Source organism: Siphateles boraxobius, unplaced genomic scaffold (genome assembly GCF_051911475.1).
Source record: "Siphateles boraxobius isolate OS27281-9 unplaced genomic scaffold, OSU_SipBor_1 12, whole genome shotgun sequence".
NCBI classification, from domain to species: Eukaryota; Metazoa; Chordata; class Actinopteri; order Cypriniformes; family Leuciscidae; genus Siphateles; species Siphateles boraxobius.
This window is the reverse complement of record NW_027508722.1, coordinates 3830274-3852500: the sequence shown is the minus strand read 5'-3', so window position 1 is coordinate 3852500 and position 22227 is coordinate 3830274. Positions and strand designations below refer to the sequence as shown.

The window sequence follows — 22227 nt, the reverse complement described above, 5'->3', positions numbered from 1 at the left end:
GATATTTCATACTTTTTTAGCAAATAAAAAGCGCTTTAGTATAATTGTAAAAACGTCAACCTTCAGCTCATGTTTTACGAGTCTTTTTGCTCTGAAATCTTTACTAATTTAATAAAAAAATTAAACGTATGAATAACTATTATAATGTTAGTAATATTTCAAAATGAACACTTACTGGACTAAAGTAACTTAGGTTTACTTGGTTATTCATACATCAACAATATCTTATTGATTTATATTAGAAGCTATCAGAATTTCTTTTTTTTTTTGGCGGTATAAATATAAGCATCTGTTCCAAATTTCATATTTTTGCTCAGTTTGGGCCTCTGAATTAAACGGATGTTTTTCCTCTAGTATGATCACAATATTCTCACTGTATCCTACTATATGAGCCATTAAAGCCTGATGTATCAAATATGATACTAAACAAAAAAACACACATGCGTTTTTCTCTTCTTCCGATTTTTATTATCCATTTTGTCTAAAAGTTCAATAAACGATTTCCATATGTCAGGCTTTACAGGGTGAATGTGTGACTTTCTGAGGTGATGTGTAATCTGTGGTTGTGTTCTGCAGTGGAGCAGGTTCCCACAGAAGCCTATCGCATCCCGCTCTCCCAGGCCGAGGTCCTGCAGGAGGGCAGCGATCTCACGCTGGTGGCCTGGGGAACACAGGTACGTTTGTAAGAACTTATCAGATACATCAACGACACCATCAGATCATGATTTGAAAAGCTCTCTGGGTGTCCGGAAGCTCAGCTCAGACTCTCCACAGGCTTATCCTGCTGAATGACTGATGCTCCTCATGAAGAAGTGCAGAGTACTTCCAAGGCTTGTTTCTAATGGACGATAGTACTGTTCTGTTTTCTTTTCATTCATCCCACCGAGACTATATACATGAGCAGCACAAACTAGGACTGGGAGATTAATTGACCCTTCGCTAAGCCCCGCCCTCCCTAGTTACTGTTGCTACGCCTGTCAAGCTTTCGCGCCTGGCACGTCTATTACAGTGTGTATGCACTGGTGTCAGTCTTTCCCTTCATTCGAGGGATTTATCCACGTCATATGCAACCAATTAGAGAATAATTTCATAAAAATTTAAGCTAAAGCTTATAGTCTCAGCGGCTGTCTCATACGCTGACCATTCAAATGAGAAACACACACATTGAGGAACAGCTATGTTTGTGCACACCAGGTTAAGTGAAATGTGAAAATAATCTAATAATTATAAATCAAACAGTTTATCCATAAATCTTGTGGAATAACACTTACACCGGGAGAGCCGCGATCGGATTGGGTTAAAGTTACTCAGTCAGGGGTAGTAGGCCGTCGATTAACAAAATGCTGAAATATATTTTAATGTCAGTGAGCCTCCGTCTTGTCTTTAATCGTCTTATTTTACGTTAAAATATATGCGTTATGAACAAAGAACCGTCATTATTTCCAAGCAATGAGTGTTTTAGTTAATCCTGTGGACATGTAGTTGTGAATGCGGTCTCCCACACTGCTGATCCACGCACATCATTTCTCCCCTTGGCTTTTAGATTTTCGGGAAGGAAAAAATTCCACTCCCCCGTCCAAACTTTTAGGATACCGGGTATCAGATTTGCACGATCCATACACACAACACTTCAGCATGCTTCCCTCGCTCGAAAGCTTGCCAGACCTCCCGCGCCTAGTTACGGTTGCTAAGACATGATTGGCCAGTGGCGGTTTTCGGGCGTGGCTTAGCGAAGGGTCAATTAAATATTATTAGCTGTTGCCGTATGAACAAAAACATAACCTCAACATTGGCTAGAGAGGCTCTGAAACAGCAGCCAACAAAATAAACTACTGTCAGAACTTAGTCTTTAGCGTAAACTGCAAGTTAACCTTTGACCTTTGGGTTACAGGTACATGTGATGAGGGAAGTGGCTGCCATGGCACAGGAAAAGCTGGGTGTCTCCTGTGAGCTCATCGACCTTCAGACCATTTTGCCTTGGGACAAAGAGACCATTTGCAAGGTACGATGTGAATGCACACATTTGACGAGTTATTTCCTCTTAATGGGATGGTTTACCCCAAATGAAAAATTGTCATTTGTTTACCATACAAGCTGTATGACCTTTTTTCATGAAGCACTGGAGGATATATTTTCCGGAAGCTGCTGTTTTCTAAACAATGAAAGGGAAAGGTTATTCAGACTTTTGACCTTTAAAAAGGACAAAAAAGTACCTTAGAAGTATCATTCCTATTTATACTCTATGTAGGGCAAGACATTCAACTAATAATGAGTTGTTGTTTTTTTCAATTAAATGAATGCACTTTATTTTAGTTTGATAATGGTTTTTATTTTATATTTTGTATTTTTAGGGGATTTTATGCTACTAAATTATAGTTATGATCCATTTATTGCCTGTTAATCACTTTTTTGCATAGACCTGAAAATAAAATGTCTAACTTAAACCCTGGTAAAGCTTGAATGCACAGACTAAAGTTTGGTCTCTTTTTAAAGAAGACAATTATATAACAGATTATTGCCAATTTATTATTAAAAAGTTTAAAAAGTAAAACAAATTATCAAAGGTTACATTTATTAATATAAAAAATGCATAATACTAGTTTTACATTTTCTATGAAATATATATTTTTCAAAAAATGTTTTACTCCAAAACTGAGAAAATCAAAGCCAGAAATCTCCACATGTTGTGTTCCGAATTTGAGGTTGATGTCTAAACAAATTAGTGTTCAGCGAGATTTTGTTTGAGCGCAGTACCAAAAGTTTCCACTAGATGTAATTTGTTTCCCTATAGTTTCCAATACGCTCATTTTTGACCGCTAACAATACAAGAGTCCCTTTTTTTAGGACCATTTAACCTTTTCGAAATATGTTCAGTCCATGATTTTTTGTGTCCACATAGCCAGTTCCAAAACCTTTACCAAGTTTCGTACCATTTCCGATGAAGTAAAAAAAAACAACTTGGTTAAAAATGACCAAACAGCTCCTACAAACTAGTGTTTAAAATTGATAGGCCTATCACCAACCTGTATTGTCATATAGGGGTGGGCGTTTGAAAGCAGGATTGTCTTAGCGGATCCCTAATATATCCACTGATAGACGGATCCACTGATAAACGGATCCACTGAAAGACGCCTGCTTTCAAACACTCACTTGTGTATCTGTGTAAGCACTCGGTGTAGAGCGTCAAAGATGTCTATTTTCAACATGTTTGTCCCATCAGTGGTATAAAAGCCGAAGTTCATCCAGATTTGAACTTAAACAGGGTTTGGGCATTTATTACTTTGCTCTCCCTGCTGTCCGACATCCCGTTAAAATCCTCTTTTTCTTAGGCTAGTCACAGACATATATGTTGAGCATGTGAACATAGTGGCCAATCAGAGGTGTTTAAGAATCTGCTCAACAGCGCTCAAAATGCCAGCGGGAAATGCTGATGTCGTCACATTTTTACAATTTGAACTATTCCCAAGTTTATTTTAAGGACGCTGGTAAACACTGACATGTTCCCAGGTTTAAATCTAAGAGGTTGGTCAATTTTGAAATTTACCAGGTTAATAAAAAAAGTTGATAAGCAGGAAAATGTGTCAGTTTGCACACTTTTAGTTTAAAATTTAAGCACAGTGTTTAATTTACTTTAATTTACTTTAATTTGCAGACTGAAAAACTTTTTGTGCTGTTTTCTAAAAGTTTGGACTTTAATAAAGAGAGAAACCCTACACTTAACCTTATCACAGGCTCATGTTGTTTTTATACATATATCGCTATGTATCATTATAGATTTGTCTAGAAATATATCGATTATCGCAGAATTGCTGTATCATGTTATTATCGGTACTGTGAGCCATGTATCGTATCGTGAGGCACCCTGTGATTCCCAACCCTAGTCATGAGAAAATATCTATCAAATTAGAGTTGCAATATTGCTTTATGCTGGTGCTTTGCATTGTATGATAATCTCTCAAATAGAACTGATCTAAAAAGTAATTGTTCTGGCAGGAGCAGTGTAATAGAGTAGCGTGTCTTATTGAATCTTTGCAGTAGATTATTGTTTTGGCAGTGTGATCAGGAGGATGTAGATCCTCATGGGCTGTTTGTTGGAAAGCAGCTTCTTAAATAAACATTAAACCCATTAAACTGCCTCCATGAAACTCAATAGTGTGTTTACAGTAAAGCACTACACACTGTACACCGTTCTGTTCAGAAACCGCATGGGACAATCTTTTTTTGTTGGGACTTTCCCTTATCAATTTGTACCTTACCTCCTTTATTCGCTCCACATACGTGCTGTAACAGTGTTTGGATGTAGCACACGAGGATTGCATTAGATTCACTATCAAATCGAGTGTCTGCATGTCTCAAATGCTGCATAATCTTCACTTTTCTGGTGTATTTCTTCATCACATTAACTGTAGACATGATCTGCTTACAAACACAGTCACACAAAAGCTGCTGTTTTATTTCAAACCGTACAAACTTTGTTTAAAAGTCAGCTTTGTTGCTGTCTTTGCATTACATTACATTAGCAAACCAAATGGTATTTACTGTCGAGACATTCATATGTCAAGCGTTCAGTGCTTTTGGCAGCGCGGTAAATGGTGTGCCATTATTTGGTAGCAGTGTAGAGAGTGACTTTGTAATTAAACAATTTGCAATAAAATGGAACAACTGAAGCAATTGAAGAGCATGGTTTGTTCATGTCCCAAGAAAATGCAGATGTCTTCTATTTCAACTTCAATAATAATCAATATCAAAGCGCAGAGCAGAAACATTTTGAATCCAGATGTGCATCAAGCTTCACTGAAAGAAGCAAACAAACATGCAGATCTCTGAATGCTCAATGTGTTTGTTGTTGTTGTGGGAACAACAGATGAACGCATTGACTATTCCAGTAAATAAAGCGAGACGTAAAACACAGGCCAATATTTGAGGGTTTATGATCAATGTAAAATGCACTTATAAAAAGTGAAAAGCCACAAAACAAAGCTTGTTTTGCACCATGTTTGTTCATTTGACTTGGATATGTATGTGTAATGTCTCTGTGTGAGGATGAAAGTGGTGCAGAATTTGTTTTTCGTTTTTTTTATCTTATTCACAGTGTTTGTATGTTTACATGAAGAATTGAAATGTGGCACATATACAGGCCAATGTTATGATATTTTGTCTTTCTGTGTCATTCTGGTGTTTGACAGTCCTGTCAATTTACTGAAAAGCTGAATATGCTTAATTCACTAAAGGTGAATTAAGCATGAGCAAAAGAGAATCTTTGGAGCAAATTATGACATTGCATTTAAGATAGCATTAAAGGGGTGGTATAATACCCTTTTTACAAGATGTAAAATACGTCTCTGATGTCCCCAGAGTGTGTATGTGAAGTTTTAGCTCAAAATACCCCATAGATATTTTTATGCAGCATATTAAAATTGTCAAGTTTTGAGAGTGAACAAAAACGCACCGTTTTTGTGTCTGTCCCTTTAAATGCAAATGAGCTGCTGCTCCTGGCACAGGGGGCGGAGCTTCAAGAGACACACACTGAAAACGTTTAGCCTTTTATGTTCAAACCGGGGAAGAGGAAGTGACAACATGTAGAAGCAACAGGACATTTCTGAATGGTTAGTTGATGAATTTATGTAGCTTATGTGTAGTTATCTTCTAGTCATTGATTAGCATATTCGGTCTTGATAATCTATAAATCATTTCCGGTGGCGGGGTTTATGTAAATTTTAGGGTTGATGATGTCACTAACCCGGGAGGATTGTCATGTAGTTCCTACCAGCCGTTTGTTTTAGTCCTTAAAAAGCAAAATCCTTTCTTTAAAAGCAAATATCTCCCTTTGCTCTGAACTTTGAGCGCTGTAACTTTGCAGATGTTGTTTATGCTCAAACAGCAACATTACACACTAAAGTTGAAATCAGTAATCAACCACCCCTTTAAAGATATTACTACATAATTATGTGAATTATAATTAAGTATTAATGTGTGTGTATTACAGCAGTGGTGTGTAACGCTGTCTTTGGCGGGAATACATTAAAATGGTCATATATGACAGTCATGGTTTAACTACAATAAACATGCAGGAAAATCCTTATTTGAGTGTTACCTACCGTTCATAAGTTTGTGGGTGTTTACAAGCTCTTAAATTCTTTTAAATAATATAATAATACATATTGTAAATTATTCCAGTGATGGCAAAGCTGAATTTTCAGCATAATAACTCCAGTCTTCCGTGTCACATGATCCTTCATAAATTAATCTAAAATGCTGATTTGGTGCTTAATTTTTTTTTATTATTATTATAAATGTTGAACAGTTGTGCTGCTAATTTTTTGCTGGGTTCTTTGATGAATAGAAAGTTCAAAAGAACAGAATTTATTTGAAACTGAATTCTTTTGTAATTATATCATTGTCTTTACTCTCTCTTTTGAGCAGTTTAATGCATCTTTGCAGAATACAAGTATTAATTTCTTTATATAAAACAAATCTTACCTTTGAACATTAGTATATGACACCGATACCCATTAACCCCACTAGATGTCCCAAGAAGAGTTTCAGTTTTAACTTTAGGACTCTTCACAAGCTTTAGAAATCACTGGACGATCTCCAGAGCCTTTTGGATTGTGATTTCATTTTTTGCTAGTCTATGATTAATGATGATTGATCTTGTGGATAAATCTCAGGAAGAAATGCCTGTGCCACAAAAATCAAAGAGATAAAGTGAGAAATTGTTTTGCATAAAGAAGAAATCAAGGCAATTGTAGCACCATTAAGACTTTGCATTGTGATGTTATTTGAGTGAAGCACCAAAATCTTCACAAATAAAGAAAAAAAAAACAGTGAAATACTGTTATTAAAATTATCCTGGATGCAATGACTATTAATTTATTTTGTAATTTAGCATAAATTAAATTCAAAACAACAAATACTGTCCACACGGAGCATTAAACAGCGGTGTGACGTCGCCGATCTTATGTGATGTTTAATATAGAGCTGTGTTGAGCTGCGACCAATCAGGTTTCATGATGGCCTTTTTTTTTATACAGTGGCATTTTAACAAAATATTGGATGCAAAAAAACTTTGAAATGTGGGTTTAGTTTGTTTTCTTCAAGTATCTGCTGTGCATTGAAAGTATTGAGTGAGGTTTCTGTCTTGAGAATGGATATCTGAACTTTGCCAGAGAGGAGCTCCATAAATCCTGTCACATTATAATCAGTGTTTTAAAAATGGAAATTGTGTCTTATTTCTTTCATTCCTGAAGCTTTGGTCCTGATCTCCTTCCTCCTTGAGCCCTGGCCTGTCCTTTCTTTCTTTCTTCTTTTCATCCGGGTCTGAAGTTGTTGTGAATGTCGCGAGCTGAAGTAGAAGCTGTTTCGCAGTCGTATGGAGCGCGCTCTTACGGCCTGTGCTGTTTGAAGTTTTACTGACGGCTCACACTAAATGTATGTCGTCTCAGAAACGTCCAGGATCTGTAATTTCAGCTTGCCGAAAGTCTAGACTGATCATGCTCTCGCACTCGTCATCCTCAACTTCCCAAACCTTCTCAACAATCAATTTCTTTTGATTGCAAATGGAGTCATTTTCTAGTGATGACAACAGACTCACACACACACACACACACACACACACACACACACACACACACACACACACACACACACACACACACACACACACACACACACACACACACACTTTCACTCACTCACTCACTCACTCACTCTCACAGACAGACACACACACACACACTCACTCACTCACAGACACACACTCACTCACACTCACAGACAGACACTCACACTCACAGACAGACACTCACACACACACACACTCACTCACACTCACAGACAGTCACACACAGACACACACACACACACACACACACAAACACTCTCTCTCTCAGACACACACACAAACACACAGACACACACACACACACACTCACACAGACTCACACTCACAGACAGTCACACACACAGACACACACACACACACACAAACACTCTCTAGCCGGGGATTTAGAGAAACGAATATTTCCCCCTCTCCGTTTTCAATAATAACATCGTGCACACAACATCGTTTTCAAAAAAGTTGTCATTTATATCAACCTTCATAAATACGCCATTGAGCGCCATCATAACTATGCCAAACTGGGCGCTCGCATGACGTTAAGCATTTTCTGGCGCATAATGTGACGTTTGAGAACCTAAAACCCCGTTTCTCCCAGTTGACACGGCAACACATAACCAGCGTTATCCGAAATCTCCACTTTGGCCGGAGTTTTTAGAAATAATCGTTTTCTGTGATAGAAACAGGGTTTTCGTGTAAACGAGAGGCCAAACCACTGGGAAATATCTGCGCTCCCTTCGTGTAACCGGGGCATAAGTTCCTCACATTCACTCCGTCTTTCTCTGGAATGGCACACTGTTTTGAGTTTTTGTCTTATGTTTAACAATAACTGTCATTATTTATACCTTCATCCTTAGATTTAAACGGTTACATGTACAGCTCTACTTTCAATTTATTCATCCAAAATTTGCCAAATTCTGTGCCTTTATTTGTTTATTCCGATGTAAATGTTGATGGTACGGCCTGATCGTCTCTTCGCAGAAGCAGATTTATCCTCAGCACAGTATTCCAGTGAAACACAACTGGCAGAGTCTGCCTCATACATATTCATCAGTCGCCCTGCACGTCTGAAACACGGCTCCTGTCTATGGTCACTGACACAACCGTATCTGGAACATGTTGTTTTCGGTTTCCTGTTACTTTCTCTGGATGATCCGCAGCGCTGCTAATCAACAACTCTGAGATCTATATATATGCATGTTGCTTGTTGACACAGGGAATCATCTGAAATTGCAGTTAAATTGAAAGCAGTGTGTGTTTTTTATTGACCTCTGGTGTCTGGAACTGTTCAGCAAATGTAATAGACGTTCATTTAAAGGATAAACAAAATGGCCAGTTTGCCCCTGCCAGACCAGCAGCTTAGATGATATAATGTGGAAAGTGTTTTTTCCCTTCATTTCGTTCACATTTATTTGACTGGGACAGGTTTTAAATATCATAAAATGTGTCCTAGATTGAGCACAAACTACAACAAAAGTGAAATTATGATGAGACTTTCCTCCTTGGCCATAAATGAATAGATTCAGCCTCACCCTCATGATGTTATTAACCTCCAAAGACTAAAAATGAAGAATTTTCCATACAATGACAGATCATAGTCCATAGACCACAGCTGTCAAGCTCCAGAAATGGTTTAAAAAAATCACCATGCCTGTAGTCCATATGACTTATGCACTGTATTCTGTGGCTGTGTTCACAATCTCCCGATACCCTCATTCCCTACATTACTCCACTAATATACTTCACTTGATGGAGTGAATGAAAACGAGTGAGTGAATGGACACTGAGTGCGCCAGAAGTTGCTGTAGCTTTGTGCCGTTTAAAAATCATTTGAAACTTTGCAAACTGGAAACTCTAGTAGTAATGAAAAGATTTACCTTGAACTCCATGGCATGCTAGCCTGGCTAAAGTAAGACAGAGTCTCATTGAGACGTGTGTCTGGGAACCACAGACCATTTTCATTTCACGTATTTGAGGCGTGGTTTACGAATGCCCCGAGCCGTTTATTCGGTGCTACGAATGTCTGTCAGTTGCGCCTGTACGTAGCTCAGCCAATCGTTTCAGTTATACCAGATGACGTATGTAGAGCGACAGAAATTAGACGAGGAGGAAGACGATGGGTCAGAGATTTAACTAAACTACTTAGAACAATATCTAAGGCTGCATCGAAAGGTAACTTCGCGTCTCCTGCCGTGTTGGATCCATAGGTATAAACAAACTGCTTCGGTGTGTCGCATAGACGTCGTCTTCGTCTTGCTGCACCCTCCCCGTTCTGTGATTGGTCCCCTCGCTGAGGCGAAAATCTGGTCCATGGAATCCAGACTGCCTAGCAGCGTGAATAAAATCGCGTTGCGCGCAAGGCAGCATGGGGGAACCCAGGCTAATGGCATGCATCAACCTTAATTCAATTCAATTCAATTCAAATTTATTTGTATAGCGCTTTTCACAATACACATTGTCTCAAAGCAGCTTTACAGAAAGTGCATTTCGGAAATGTACATAGAAAAATACAGTTAGTTAATCATGTATTAATTTATGGCATAACATATCGCCGGCTTTGAGTCGTCTCTTCACAGGCGTCGAGTCGTCTCTTCACAGGCGTCGAGTCGTCTCTTCACAGGTGTTGGGGCATCTGAAGTCTCCGTGAGAGGCTGGATACAAACTGGAGCTGACGAACGCTATTTACCTCGGGACTAGCGTCCCGAGATAACCGCAGAAAGACAGACGGGAAATAATTAGCATAGCTGATGTTCATAATGTTAATGCATTCGAACTGATTCAGCAGTAGTATTAAAGGTTAAGCATTAAGTGAATGCTTGGTGAAAGAGATGCCTCTTTAATCTAGTTTTAAACTGGGACAGCGAGTCTGAGTCTCGGACAATATCAGGAAGGCTATTCCAGAGTTTAGGAGCTAAATGCGAGAACGCCCTCCCTCCTTTAGTGGACTTAGATATCCTAGGAATGACCAGAAGCCTAGAATTTAGTGATCTTAAAGAGTGCGATGGATTGTATGGCGATAGAAGGTCTGTTAAATACACAGGAGCTAAACCATTTAGGGCTTTATAGGTCAGTAGGAATACTTTGTAATTGATACGTAACTTAATAGGTAACCAGTGTAGAGATGATAAAATTGGTGTTATATGATCATATTTTCTTGATCTAGTAAGAACTCTAGCGGCTGCATTTTGCACTAACTGTAGCTTGTTTATTGAGGAAGCAGGACAACCAGCTAATAAAGCATTACAGTAATCTAGTCTCGAGGTCATGAATGCATGAACTAACTTTTCTGCATCAGAAACAGATAGCATGTTACGTAGCTTAGCAATGTTTCTAAGGTGGAAAAAGGCTGTTCTTGTAATATATGAAATATGATTTTCGAAAGTCAAGTTGCGGTCTAGTATAACACCCAGGTCTTTTACTGTAGTGGATAAAGTAACAGGACATCCTTCTAACTTAAAGTTGTATTGTAAGGGATTTTGTGGGTAGTTTTTTGGACCAATAAGTAATACCTCCGTTTTATCTGAATTTAATAGCAGGAAATTACACGTCATCCAGCATTTTATATCATTTAGACACTCTGTCAATTTAGATAAGTTAGTGTTTTCATCTGGTCGTGATGAGATGTATAATTGAGTGTCATCAGCATAACAGTGGAAATTAATTCCATGTTTTCTTATAATATTACCAAGTGGCAGCATGTATATTGAGAATAACAGAGGGCCTAACACCGATCCTTGCGGCACTCCATAGTCTACTGACGTTATTTTTCCCCATTTAAACAGACAAAATGATAACGGTCTGATAAGTGCGATCTAAACCAGCTTAATGCCTGTTCCTGAACTCCAGTGTAGTTTTGTAGTCGATCCAAGAGTATTTTATGATCGATAGTGTCGAACGCAGCGCTAAGATCGAGGTCAGTGGGTGGGGGGGGATCTCCCGTGTAGCAGGGGTCTCCAACCTTTTTTCATTTGAGAGCTACTTTTTTTAAAAAGATAGTGGCCGAGAGCTAATCATGTAATACAATACTTTAATCTCTTAAATAATGTCTCATAACTCTCATATTAACAACTATCTAAACTGTTTTGGATCTAAAAGAGTTTTTGTAGGCCCATATATGTCACCCTTAAATGTCAGAGATAAGAACAGAATCAGAGATACATTTTTTAAAGAAAATTGTACTTTGTATTTATTTGTAATTATACTGTAAAAACAAAACATAATTATAGTTTATTTTATAGTGCATCTTAACTAGAGATGAAATGGCATGGAAATTTCATTTCATGACTATAGTGACCAAAATGATCACGGTTATCACAGAATCCTGTTCAAAAAGTACTATTACTACACAATAAAATCAATTCACCAAGTTTTATGTCGAAAAACGGCAAATTACAAATATAATTAGCATTAATATGCACTTTTTGTTTACATAAACATTAAAATAACAACATTAAAAATGATGGCCAGATTTTAAAGGAGTACTGGACATGTTATCTACTAGTATGTAGCCTACAAGTTCAAATAAAGTTTTGACAAAAAAGATTTATAAAAAGAAACCTTGCATATTTCAGCCTTTTAATCATTTTTATAAAAAGAATGAGTCAAAAAAGATAAATTATTGACGTTTACAATGCACATTAGCTTATCTTTTATTATTAATAGTAAAATTCGGTCCGATTTTCCCGTGGCTTCTGTCGTTGCTATGCAACCATGCACCGCACTCTCTACAATGACAAAGAAGTTTTAGTAGCTAATGCATTTTTTCATCTCACTGCGCCTGACAAAAATGAGTCGCTTCAATTATGAGCTTCCTACATTTGAAATAACGAACTTGAGCGAGCAAAAGACGCGATATGTGAACGGCCCCTTGACGAGTTACCTCCAATCAGGCCACGAGCTACTGGTACGTGTTGGAGACCCCTGCCGTGTAGGGTTGTAATGGTATGAGATTTTTGCAGTATGATAACGTCTCAGAAAATATCACGGTTTACAGTATTAATCAATTATTAAATAAATAGTATTATTAAATTATGGTTATTATTATTATTATTATCATCAGTTAAAATGACAGTTAAATTAAAGAAAACTGTTTTTTTGGGGGTTGAACAAATGCTTTTATTATAACAAACTTGAAACCATTTGTTTTTGTTTTAAAATTTCAATAGAACATGTCTAATCAATTAAATTCAATAATTGATAATTAATTAGATTAACAACTCATTTTTAACATTAATAATTTATACAATTTTAAGAATAATATAGTCCTATGAAATGTATTTTATTCATAAAATTAATGTTTATTTTTATGATTTACTCCAATTTTTTGGGGAAGAGCTGCAAAAAACAGATTTACTAAATTAAACAATGGACAGAAAATATACTCCTTAAATAATGTTTAAATAAATTGTATTATTATTATTGTTGTTATTATTATTATTTTGAGAAGTATATTCTATTGTATGCCTACAATTTGTGTAGGCTACAATAGTAATATATTTCTGTCATAATTTCTCAGTTAAACCAAACTTTTATTTTGACGGGTTGTAGTGAAGACCTGTTTCAAAGTGTAAGCCTATTTGACAATGGTTTTTCTCAAATAAAATGATGAAAATGCTCATTAGGCGTTCTTTCAGAGGAGCTCTGGAAATGTTCATGTATTCATCATGTGAATTCAAATTGTTTGTGAGACGCTGAAAACACCACGCGTGCTTGAGTGTGTAGTAGACAAAGTAGAGCAGCTCTTTCACACCGCAGAACAAGCAAGTTATATATTTACATAGCAGTATTTTTGCGCTTAAATATTCACAGACCATGTCGCGATTGGATTTATTGCACAGTTCTACTTTCCATGTATTCATTCATCCATCCATCCATCATTTTGTGACATCATCTGCGTTATGTAAATTCCATTTTCATGACTGGAATCCGGGATTCCCTCTGCATCACGTAAATCATTCAGCCTTACGTTATAATCGGGACATACCTTTATCTGCAGGGGGATGGTGTTTGGTGTCCTATGTATCCTCCTTTTGCAGCCACTTTTTGTCCACATTTTTTGCAAACTGGATATCTATCCTCGAGGACAACCACACTTTTTTCTACATCCAAAGTATTTCCATACTGGCCATAATTCGCTTCATAAAAATTCGAGGGCGCTTCGCTTTCAGCTTCAGCTGGGTCTGCGTCACCTTTTTTGCGTGTTTGTTCTCCCGCCCTTCAATCAATGCAGTAGTTTCCGGAGTGTGATTTATTTATTTTTTTTCTATTTTTTTTTTCTTGTATTATTTTTTACTCAGTAACGGATATGATTTCAAATGTAGCGAAGTACAATACTTCAAACAAAACATACTTAAGTAAACGTAAAATTACAGATTTTAAAAACTACTTAAAAAGTAGCAGTACACAAAAAAACGACTCAATTACGTAACGCGAGTAATGTAATTCGTTACTTTCCACCTCTGAACGCGGGCTCAAGCGTTCATTCGGCACAAGCTTCACAGTGGATTCTCTACATCGGTTGAACACTTGTTATTGCGGTGCATTGTGGGATTGAATGAGTGCACTCGATAACGTCCACTATGGTTTCGGACACCACTACGAATGGCTGTTCCCTCAAATAGTGCCCTGTTTAAGGGTATAGGGGGAAATATCGGACACAGCCCACGTCATGTAGTCATGCCATCGCTGTGTTTGAGGAACAAAGTGACATTTCAGTTGTTAGGGCCATGACACACCGAGCCGGCGGTCAGCCATCATCCAGTGTCGGGCCATCGGTGAGCGTCCGTCGGCATAGACAGAAGGCTGTTTATTTTCATAACTCCATGAGCCGCCTGAATGAAGAAAGTGATCAGCGATATCTGCAGTCCTTGTTTCAGTTTCCCGTTTTGAATGTCGAATATAGACTGATACTACGGCTGCACGATAGGCTATTGAAGAAAAATGTGATATGCGATAACTCATTAAATAATGCAATATACGATACAGTAATGTTTAAAGTGTGTAAAATAAACTTAAATTATCATTAAAATATATTATAAATGATATAACCTACATGCGTGTTTCACATTCTTCTGGAAGTGAAGTAGAAATAAGTGTTATTTTTACATCAGTGTAAACCACGGGGTTTAGGGTTTCAGGTAGGCCTACATTAGGTTCATTTAACAACAGAAATTGAATAATCAAATGTAAAATTAAAACACGGCTTAGTTTTCACTCATATATAGTATACTGATTCTTATTAAAGCTACAAAAGTTATTCAGCCAAGAGCAGTGAGTGATTTTCTCTTTGTCTCTTGTTCATGACCCCAGTTATTGCAAGCCGTTGTGATATGCATATCGCGATATATACATTTGCAATATTTCGATATATTGGGTAGCCCTAACCGATACCAGCTGATATAGACAGATATTTCCTTACACGCAGGCGCAGAACTCTCCCGTAGTTGGTAGTTTGCCATAGTCCTTTTAGTGTGTTCAAGTGCTGCTTTCTGTCCCAGACGCAGCTGACGCGAGGCGACAACACAGTCAAATTTTGTCCTCGCTACTTTTTACATCAGCTCGGCCTTTTTGTCATGACCTTTAGTGGCTGATAATCTTGCCTTCGACCAAAGCTCTGAATGCATCTGCATTCAGATACATGATTCACGCCAGATTTTACATCATTTGACTCCAAATTCTCACTTGTGTCTTAATCCAACATTACATATGTGAAATGTTACATATGAGAGAATGATACTAAAATAAGATTTGTCATATTTCCTCAGAAGTCTTGGAATATAGTGCAGAGGTTTTGTGGACAATTCTAAGATACTTTTGTTATTTATTATTAATTATTATTTGAACAAATAATTGTATCACTATCATAATTCATGAAGGATAAACTGCATGTACAATTATTTATTGATTTTATAATAATAAATGTTCTTGAGGCAAAGCAGATATTAGAATGATTTCTAAAGGATCATATGACACCGAAAATAGGAGTAATGATGCTGAAAATTCAGCTTTGATCACAGGAATAAATGGCATTTTAAAATGTATTCAAATCCAAAATGGTCCTTTAAAATTGTAATACTATTTCTATACTGTATTTTTGATCAAGTAAATGCAGCTTTGGTGAGCAGAAGATACAGATTTCAAAACCTTCATACGAACCCAAACTTTTGAACGGTAGTGCATAATAATTTTCATGGATATTTGGCAAATGCTTGACCTTGGAAAAGCCATTAACAGAGCAGATTCACTTTTATGAAAAATTTCACCCCCATAAATCATAAGTGTCTGTCCCCATAAATCATAAGAACAAAGGTGATGAGGTGGTGTATTGTCTTCGACATACAGGTTGTGATGCCAGGTCTCAGGCTTCAGTCTAGGTTCAGATCCATTGGTGATCTTTTGTCTGGACTTCCAGGACGTGACCCAGCCTGTGGTCCATTGCGAATGGAGATTGCACTTTCCTCCATGTGCGAAGGCCAGTGGTCAGCAAACCTCGGAAAAGCCAAGTCCTCATTACAATGGGAGTCTTGTTTCCATATGGGTTCAGCTCTGTATTTAAAGGATATTTTGATTTGCTCCGCTCTCTGGCCATCTCAGCAGCACAGCTGATGTTCCAAAGCAAACGCACTGCCTCGTCTGGTTAACATGATCAAGATGTGCCGGGAGCCCTGTGGTTCACTGCGCTTGCATTTTCACATAGTTAAATGCATGTTTAGATGTGCTGTGTGTTTGTGCAGTGTTGCTGAATGTCTCAAGAGGTTACTTTTAACGTGAAGGTTAGACTTCCTGGAGTTCCTCTGGCTCAGCGGTGGTCCTAAACATCGACTGTCCTGCTTTTTCCTCTAAGTTTCAAAGGTTACTAATCTTAGCTAGGATGCTAAGGTAACATAAGCAAATGTTATGCATATGAACTGAGTGCAGATGAAGAACAGTATGCTACCTGAAGTAACTTGAAGAACAGTATGCTACCTGAAGCAACTAGATTACCGCCAGTGTGAACACCTTAATTCCCATGCTACAAAGACCATTTCCCCCAAAAAACAAGTCATGCATCACAAAGACCTGTCAAACCTAAATGAAGAGGGATACCATTGTACTTTTCTGTACTATTCTGTACTGGTTTCATTAAAAAAACCCAAAGAAACCCATAAATGGTGTGAATTAAAACTGGAAACTCTTATGTTTGTGTATCATTTATGTAAATCACAACCCTATACAAGGCCTGACATTTAATGCTTGACGTTTGTCTGGGACAAGTGGATTTTTTTCAGGGGCGAGTGAAGGAGATCTTTACTTGCCTGACCGAACAAGTAGACTTAATAAAATGTCAAAAACAACAACAACAAAAAAAACATAACTTGGGAATCACCAAAATGCGAGAGCAACTTTTTTATATTTATAACACAAGAGACTGTTAAGCAACATCACTCGACCAGGCGTGCTTTTTTCCTGAATACCACCACGATTGAATATGTGACGGATTTCATAAACATTCATAAACATCTGCCTCATTCTTGAATGAATCAGCCATCTGTTAGTTTCATGTTTACAATAATGAATTCCAAAATTTCTTAATTTAATAAGATTGGGGGGGAAAACCTTTTATAAAGGTACAAAAAAATGCCCTCTGGGTAATTATCACAAATATGCAGATTTAAATATGTCAAAGCTGATAGCACACTAAATGGGAATATTGCTTCAGAATGAATTGTATTTACAACACAAAAATCCTATATTTTCCAGACAAGCTACTTTTTTACTCGGACAAGTGAATGATTTACGGATTTTTTTCATATTCCCTGCTATACATTTTAGCAGATACTAACTGAAGCGACTTGAAGTGCATTAAGTGTACATCTTTTCCATGTTTACGTTGCTTCCCCTGACCTTGGTGACCGTTGAGCTACAGGAACACTTCTGCAGTTTAGTAATTACACAAGGCCATACCTCTCCCTGTGAAAACGTTGTCACAGTGTTTGTGAAATGCACAGCAGATAATAAAACACAATTCCTGCTTTCACCGCTCACATAAACACTCGCATTCAGGAGCGAGGAAGAGACTGAAGTGTTTTTCTGCTTCTTTAGAGGAGGACCTTTGGAGTGTTTGTGTTGGGTTCTGCTGTTTGGAGTACAACTGTTCCCTTTGCTTCAGAGAATGAGTTTCCCAATGGAGGCTACTTGAGGATATAATGCGTTCGGTTTGGGGTCGTACATCATCTGTGCTCACGCTGACCCGAGGCCCGTGGATCTGCAGAGACACCTGATGGATACGCACACAGATGAATAGAGGAGTGACCTGGCTTGTCTTAATGGGATTGTTTGCTCTGTAAAGTGAGACCACAGAATTCCTGCCTGTATCCCATGTGGAGATTGAGCGCTGTTGGCTGAACTTGTTGAACCCCAAATGAAAGTGCACGTCATTACATGTCTCATTTCACAGCAAACATGGACTGTGTTGGTGCAATGACTCCGGTTCTCTAAAGATAATGAATCCGCTCGGATACGTCATGTTTTTTGACTTTGGATGAGGAATCGTGTGTTTGTGTGCTGGACGTGGAAGAGTGATGATTACTGGAAGAGTGTTGGAGCCGCGAGCCTGACTGACTTTCATCTGCTGGAGAGAAACGCTCCATGAGTCTGTCAGCCTCTTTTGATAAGAGCCACGCTCTCTAATGCAGATCTAATTCAAAGACCTCATGATTTAGAGTGGTGTGTTTCTCAAAGCCAGATGGAATTGCTGTATGAATGATTTATTCATTTAGAGCAGCTGTGTATCAAAAAAAACGGTGCTTCTTGTAAAGGGCTAGTTCAGGGGTCGGGAACCTACATCTGGCTCTTTGGCAAAAATCATGTGGCTCGCGAGGTCTCGCACCCTTTACCAACAAACGAGCGATAACAAAAATTAAGACATCAATCAGCCAATTACAATTCCCTTGTAGGCCTACACCCTACCAAAGTTAATGAAAAGTTTATGATAATAATTATATTCATGTTGTTCCGGCAAAAGTTCGTATTCAGTGCTGGTCGCGAGTGTCACGAGTCATCAGAGCAATCAACTAACCACTTACGTCTCTGTGGTAACCTACAGTTCCTGCACTGGGCTTCAAGCAGCTGCAGCCTGTTTAAGGTAGGCCTAATGGCGAAAAGCAGCAAAAATGTAAAAGAAGGCTATATAAACTTTAATATATCATTTTATTGAAACCGGTGCTTTGCTGTGCAGAGACATTTCGTAACATTTCACCCGCTGGTAGGCTAACGTTACTTTCACTTTTGCCGCAGAGACCCTTATGACACATAAATGTGTCGTATTTTCGATAATCCATGCAGATTTCAGTTGACGATTCTGTTTAAAGTAATTAATAACAAAACATGAAGGAATGAGAGAAAAAAAGAGCAGGATGTGCTTTGTATTGAAAAGAAATATTAAAAGCGCGATAAGCCGGGAAAGAGAACGGAATTCTACTGGCAGGATGCTGTGCGCTCCGAGCGCAACACGGACAAGCATAGTAGACGGCCAAATAAACAGAAATATATCGAAATGCCAAGTCGAGTATTCACGTAAATACAGTAGATGTAAGTACTGTGTGCTCTCTCTCTCTCTCTCTCTCTCTCTCTCTCTCTCTCTCTCTCTCTCTCTCTCTCTCTCTCTCTCTCTCTCTCTCTCTCTCTCTCTCTCTCTCTCTCTCTCTCTCTCTCTCTCTCTCTCTCTCTCTCTCACACGCAGACAGAGAGGATTTATGCTCATCAGTTGGTAACTCAATCTCACAGTGAAAGCCCTTCACAATTAATACATGTTGAAACTTTATTGTTTGCTGAATATTTGTTTGTTTTTAGTTGTCTATGGACCAAATAATTACTGCTGTTGAAATTTTTTTTGAAAAAAAGCACGTCTTTAATAATAATATTATATATATAGCCTATTTTACTGTGGCTCTTTTGGAAAAATCCATTAACCAAAAATGAAAAAATGGCTCTTTGGACAAAAAAGGTTCCCGACCCCTGGGCTAGTTCAACAAAAACATGGCCAATTCTTTCATTTAACCATTTAAGTCCAAATTTGTATTACTTTTTACTTCCGAAAATAAAAGTAATGAAGCAAACTCGATTTTAACACCTTAAGTGAAATTGAAATTACAAATTTTTTTATTTAGCCAAAATCCATAAATAGGTTAATTATCAATATTCAAATAGTTGTATATAAGCATTTAAATTGCCGTTTTTGTATCAATTTTTAATGATATAATTATTTCTTCTTCAATTTGTTAAATATGAACATTTAAGTGGTGGCGGTAATAACTTGTTTTCATGACTGGTTTATTCAAACATTCATTGAGCATTATGCACTTTTCATTTTTAACGTACACCCAGGATGCTGGAGACCCCAGGCTATAAGATGTAATTTTGCAACATAATAATGTAATTTTTTAAAAACATATATAATATCACTCACTTTATTAATGATTTTACTCTACTTTTGTTCAGTGTTAGGGAGATTTAAGGTATTTTTAAAATTATATAAATTATTTTTATTTTTTTTGAAAATCATCTTCCCACACCCCCAGAAAAGATGGACACTGTTAAGCTAAAAAATTACAAAAGCAGTTTATATGATTCATGCAGTAGTGTTCCAAAGCCATATGATGTTTTAATATGACTTTAAAATTTAAGTTTACACTTGCTGAAAACCCTCCTTTCCACCATAGCTCTCAGATTTATGGAAACCCATTTCTGCCACATAAGAGAAAAAAAAATTCTGTCAAAATTAAAAGATAAAAAGTCAAGATTGACAAAAGATAACATTTTTTGTCATAATTATAATTTACCAAAGCATAATTTTTTTCTTTGCGTTGGAAATGGCCTTGCGTACAAATCTCCTATTCTTACTTCTGCAAGCTTTGACTTTCCACTATTAGTAAACGATAACATATGATTTTAGGATTCCCTGAAATTATTAAATTTAGGTCTGTTCCTCACACAGAGAGCGTTCTGCGTGAACAATCTGCCAAACTACTCTTTTTATTTTCTAAATGAATGACATGAGAGTGATTAAATGATGACAGATCTTTCATTATTGGGTGACCTGACCCTTAAAGGACATGTCGTGCCATCATCTGTAAAGCCTACAGGTCCTTAATAGAAAGGAGCTTAACTTGGCATTATTCAGTGTTTTTGTATTTCCCCTATTAGAACATATGAGACGATGGAAAACTGAAGACTTTTCCAGCCAAGACTGCCTTCTGCAACCAGAAACTGGCCCAATTTATTTCAGCAGCTTTCAGAGTAATTTAATGTGTGTCACTTATCTTGAATTCACCGTGTCTGTTGGAGTTATGATGGACAAGTGAACGGGTTAATGTGTCTTTGATCCCATCAGCCACTGCAACAGATTATAGTGGACTGCTGAATTAGTCCATTTCAGTCCCACTTCAGAGAACTGCTGGGTCGGGCTTCGCAGTTATTAATACTCTGTAGACCTTGATCTTTCAAGATGAGTTCATTGAGCTAGAAAAACATACTGTAACGTTCAGAACTTAAAACATTCTGCTCAGTCTAAAAAGAGCATTTACTGAAACTGAGCTGCATGAAGGACTTTCTGATGTAACACACATGGGTAAATTTGTGATTTGTCCATATTTACACGTCACAATCTTGAATGAAATGAAGGAAATTGGTCAATGCAAACTCAAGTTCACATGTGAAAAGTGGACAGACTAACCTTTTTAGTTCTGTACATCTGCAGATTCTGTGAAATGCTCAGTTCACCCCAAAATGAAAATTATCTCATAATTTACTCACCCCTCAAGCCATCCTAGGTGTATATGACTTTCTTCTTTCAGCCAAACACAATCAGAGTTATATTAAAAAATATCCTGGCTTTTCCAAGCTTTATAATGGGAGTGAATGGTAAGATTTTGAATCCCAAAAAAGCACTTCCATCCATCATAAAAATAATCCATACAGCTTGTGAAATATTACAATTTAAAACAACTGATTTCTATTGTAATATATTTTTAAATGTAATTTATTCCTGTGATCAAAGCTGAATTTTCAGCATCATTACTCCTGTTTTCAGTGTCACACGATTCTTCAGAAATTATTCCAATATGCTGATTTGCTGCTCAAGAAACATTTTTATTTACATATTATCAATTAATATGAGAGGTATGTATTAGTATGAGTGTTCTATGTAATGATCTTTCCATTTCTAGAGTCCTGCTCAAACAGTTTGGCTACTGGAAAAGTAAAACAGTCACATATTTTAAACGGGAAGTGGTGCAACGCTGTGCTTCACTAGGATAAAGACTGTTTGATGACAACCACAGTACTAGATTGTTGGCAGGTTGCATTTGTAAGTCTCTGGAAGCAACTATGGTGGTGATGGCAGAGGAAGAAACGCTGGTGGCTTGGTTTGCATCTTGCATATTTATGACCAACCCTTACATGTATAATTACATTATTAGCAGGCATCACTTTGGTTTGGAGCCGTTGGATGTTCTGAGACTCGATGGTTCACACATATTGGTCAGGAGATGGTGTCGTAACTCTGTCATGTGTGGCCATTGTTTCAGAGCTTTATTTGTGGAAAGGCATTGGAAAATTACTCACGACTGATC

At 37.5% G+C, this 22227-nt stretch overlaps 1 protein-coding gene across 1 annotated transcript in view; it reads left to right on the top strand.

The window, feature by feature from the left end:
• Positions 1–22227, top strand: part of bckdhb (branched chain keto acid dehydrogenase E1 subunit beta) — an 84528-nt gene that overhangs the window by 24054 nt on the left and 38247 nt on the right. Inside the window, exons 7-8 of the mRNA XM_077206788.1 lie at positions 577–674; positions 1892–2002. Coding sequence (XP_077062903.1) covers positions 577–674; positions 1892–2002 — 209 coding nt within the window. The remainder of the gene's footprint in view (positions 1–576; positions 675–1891; positions 2003–22227) is intronic.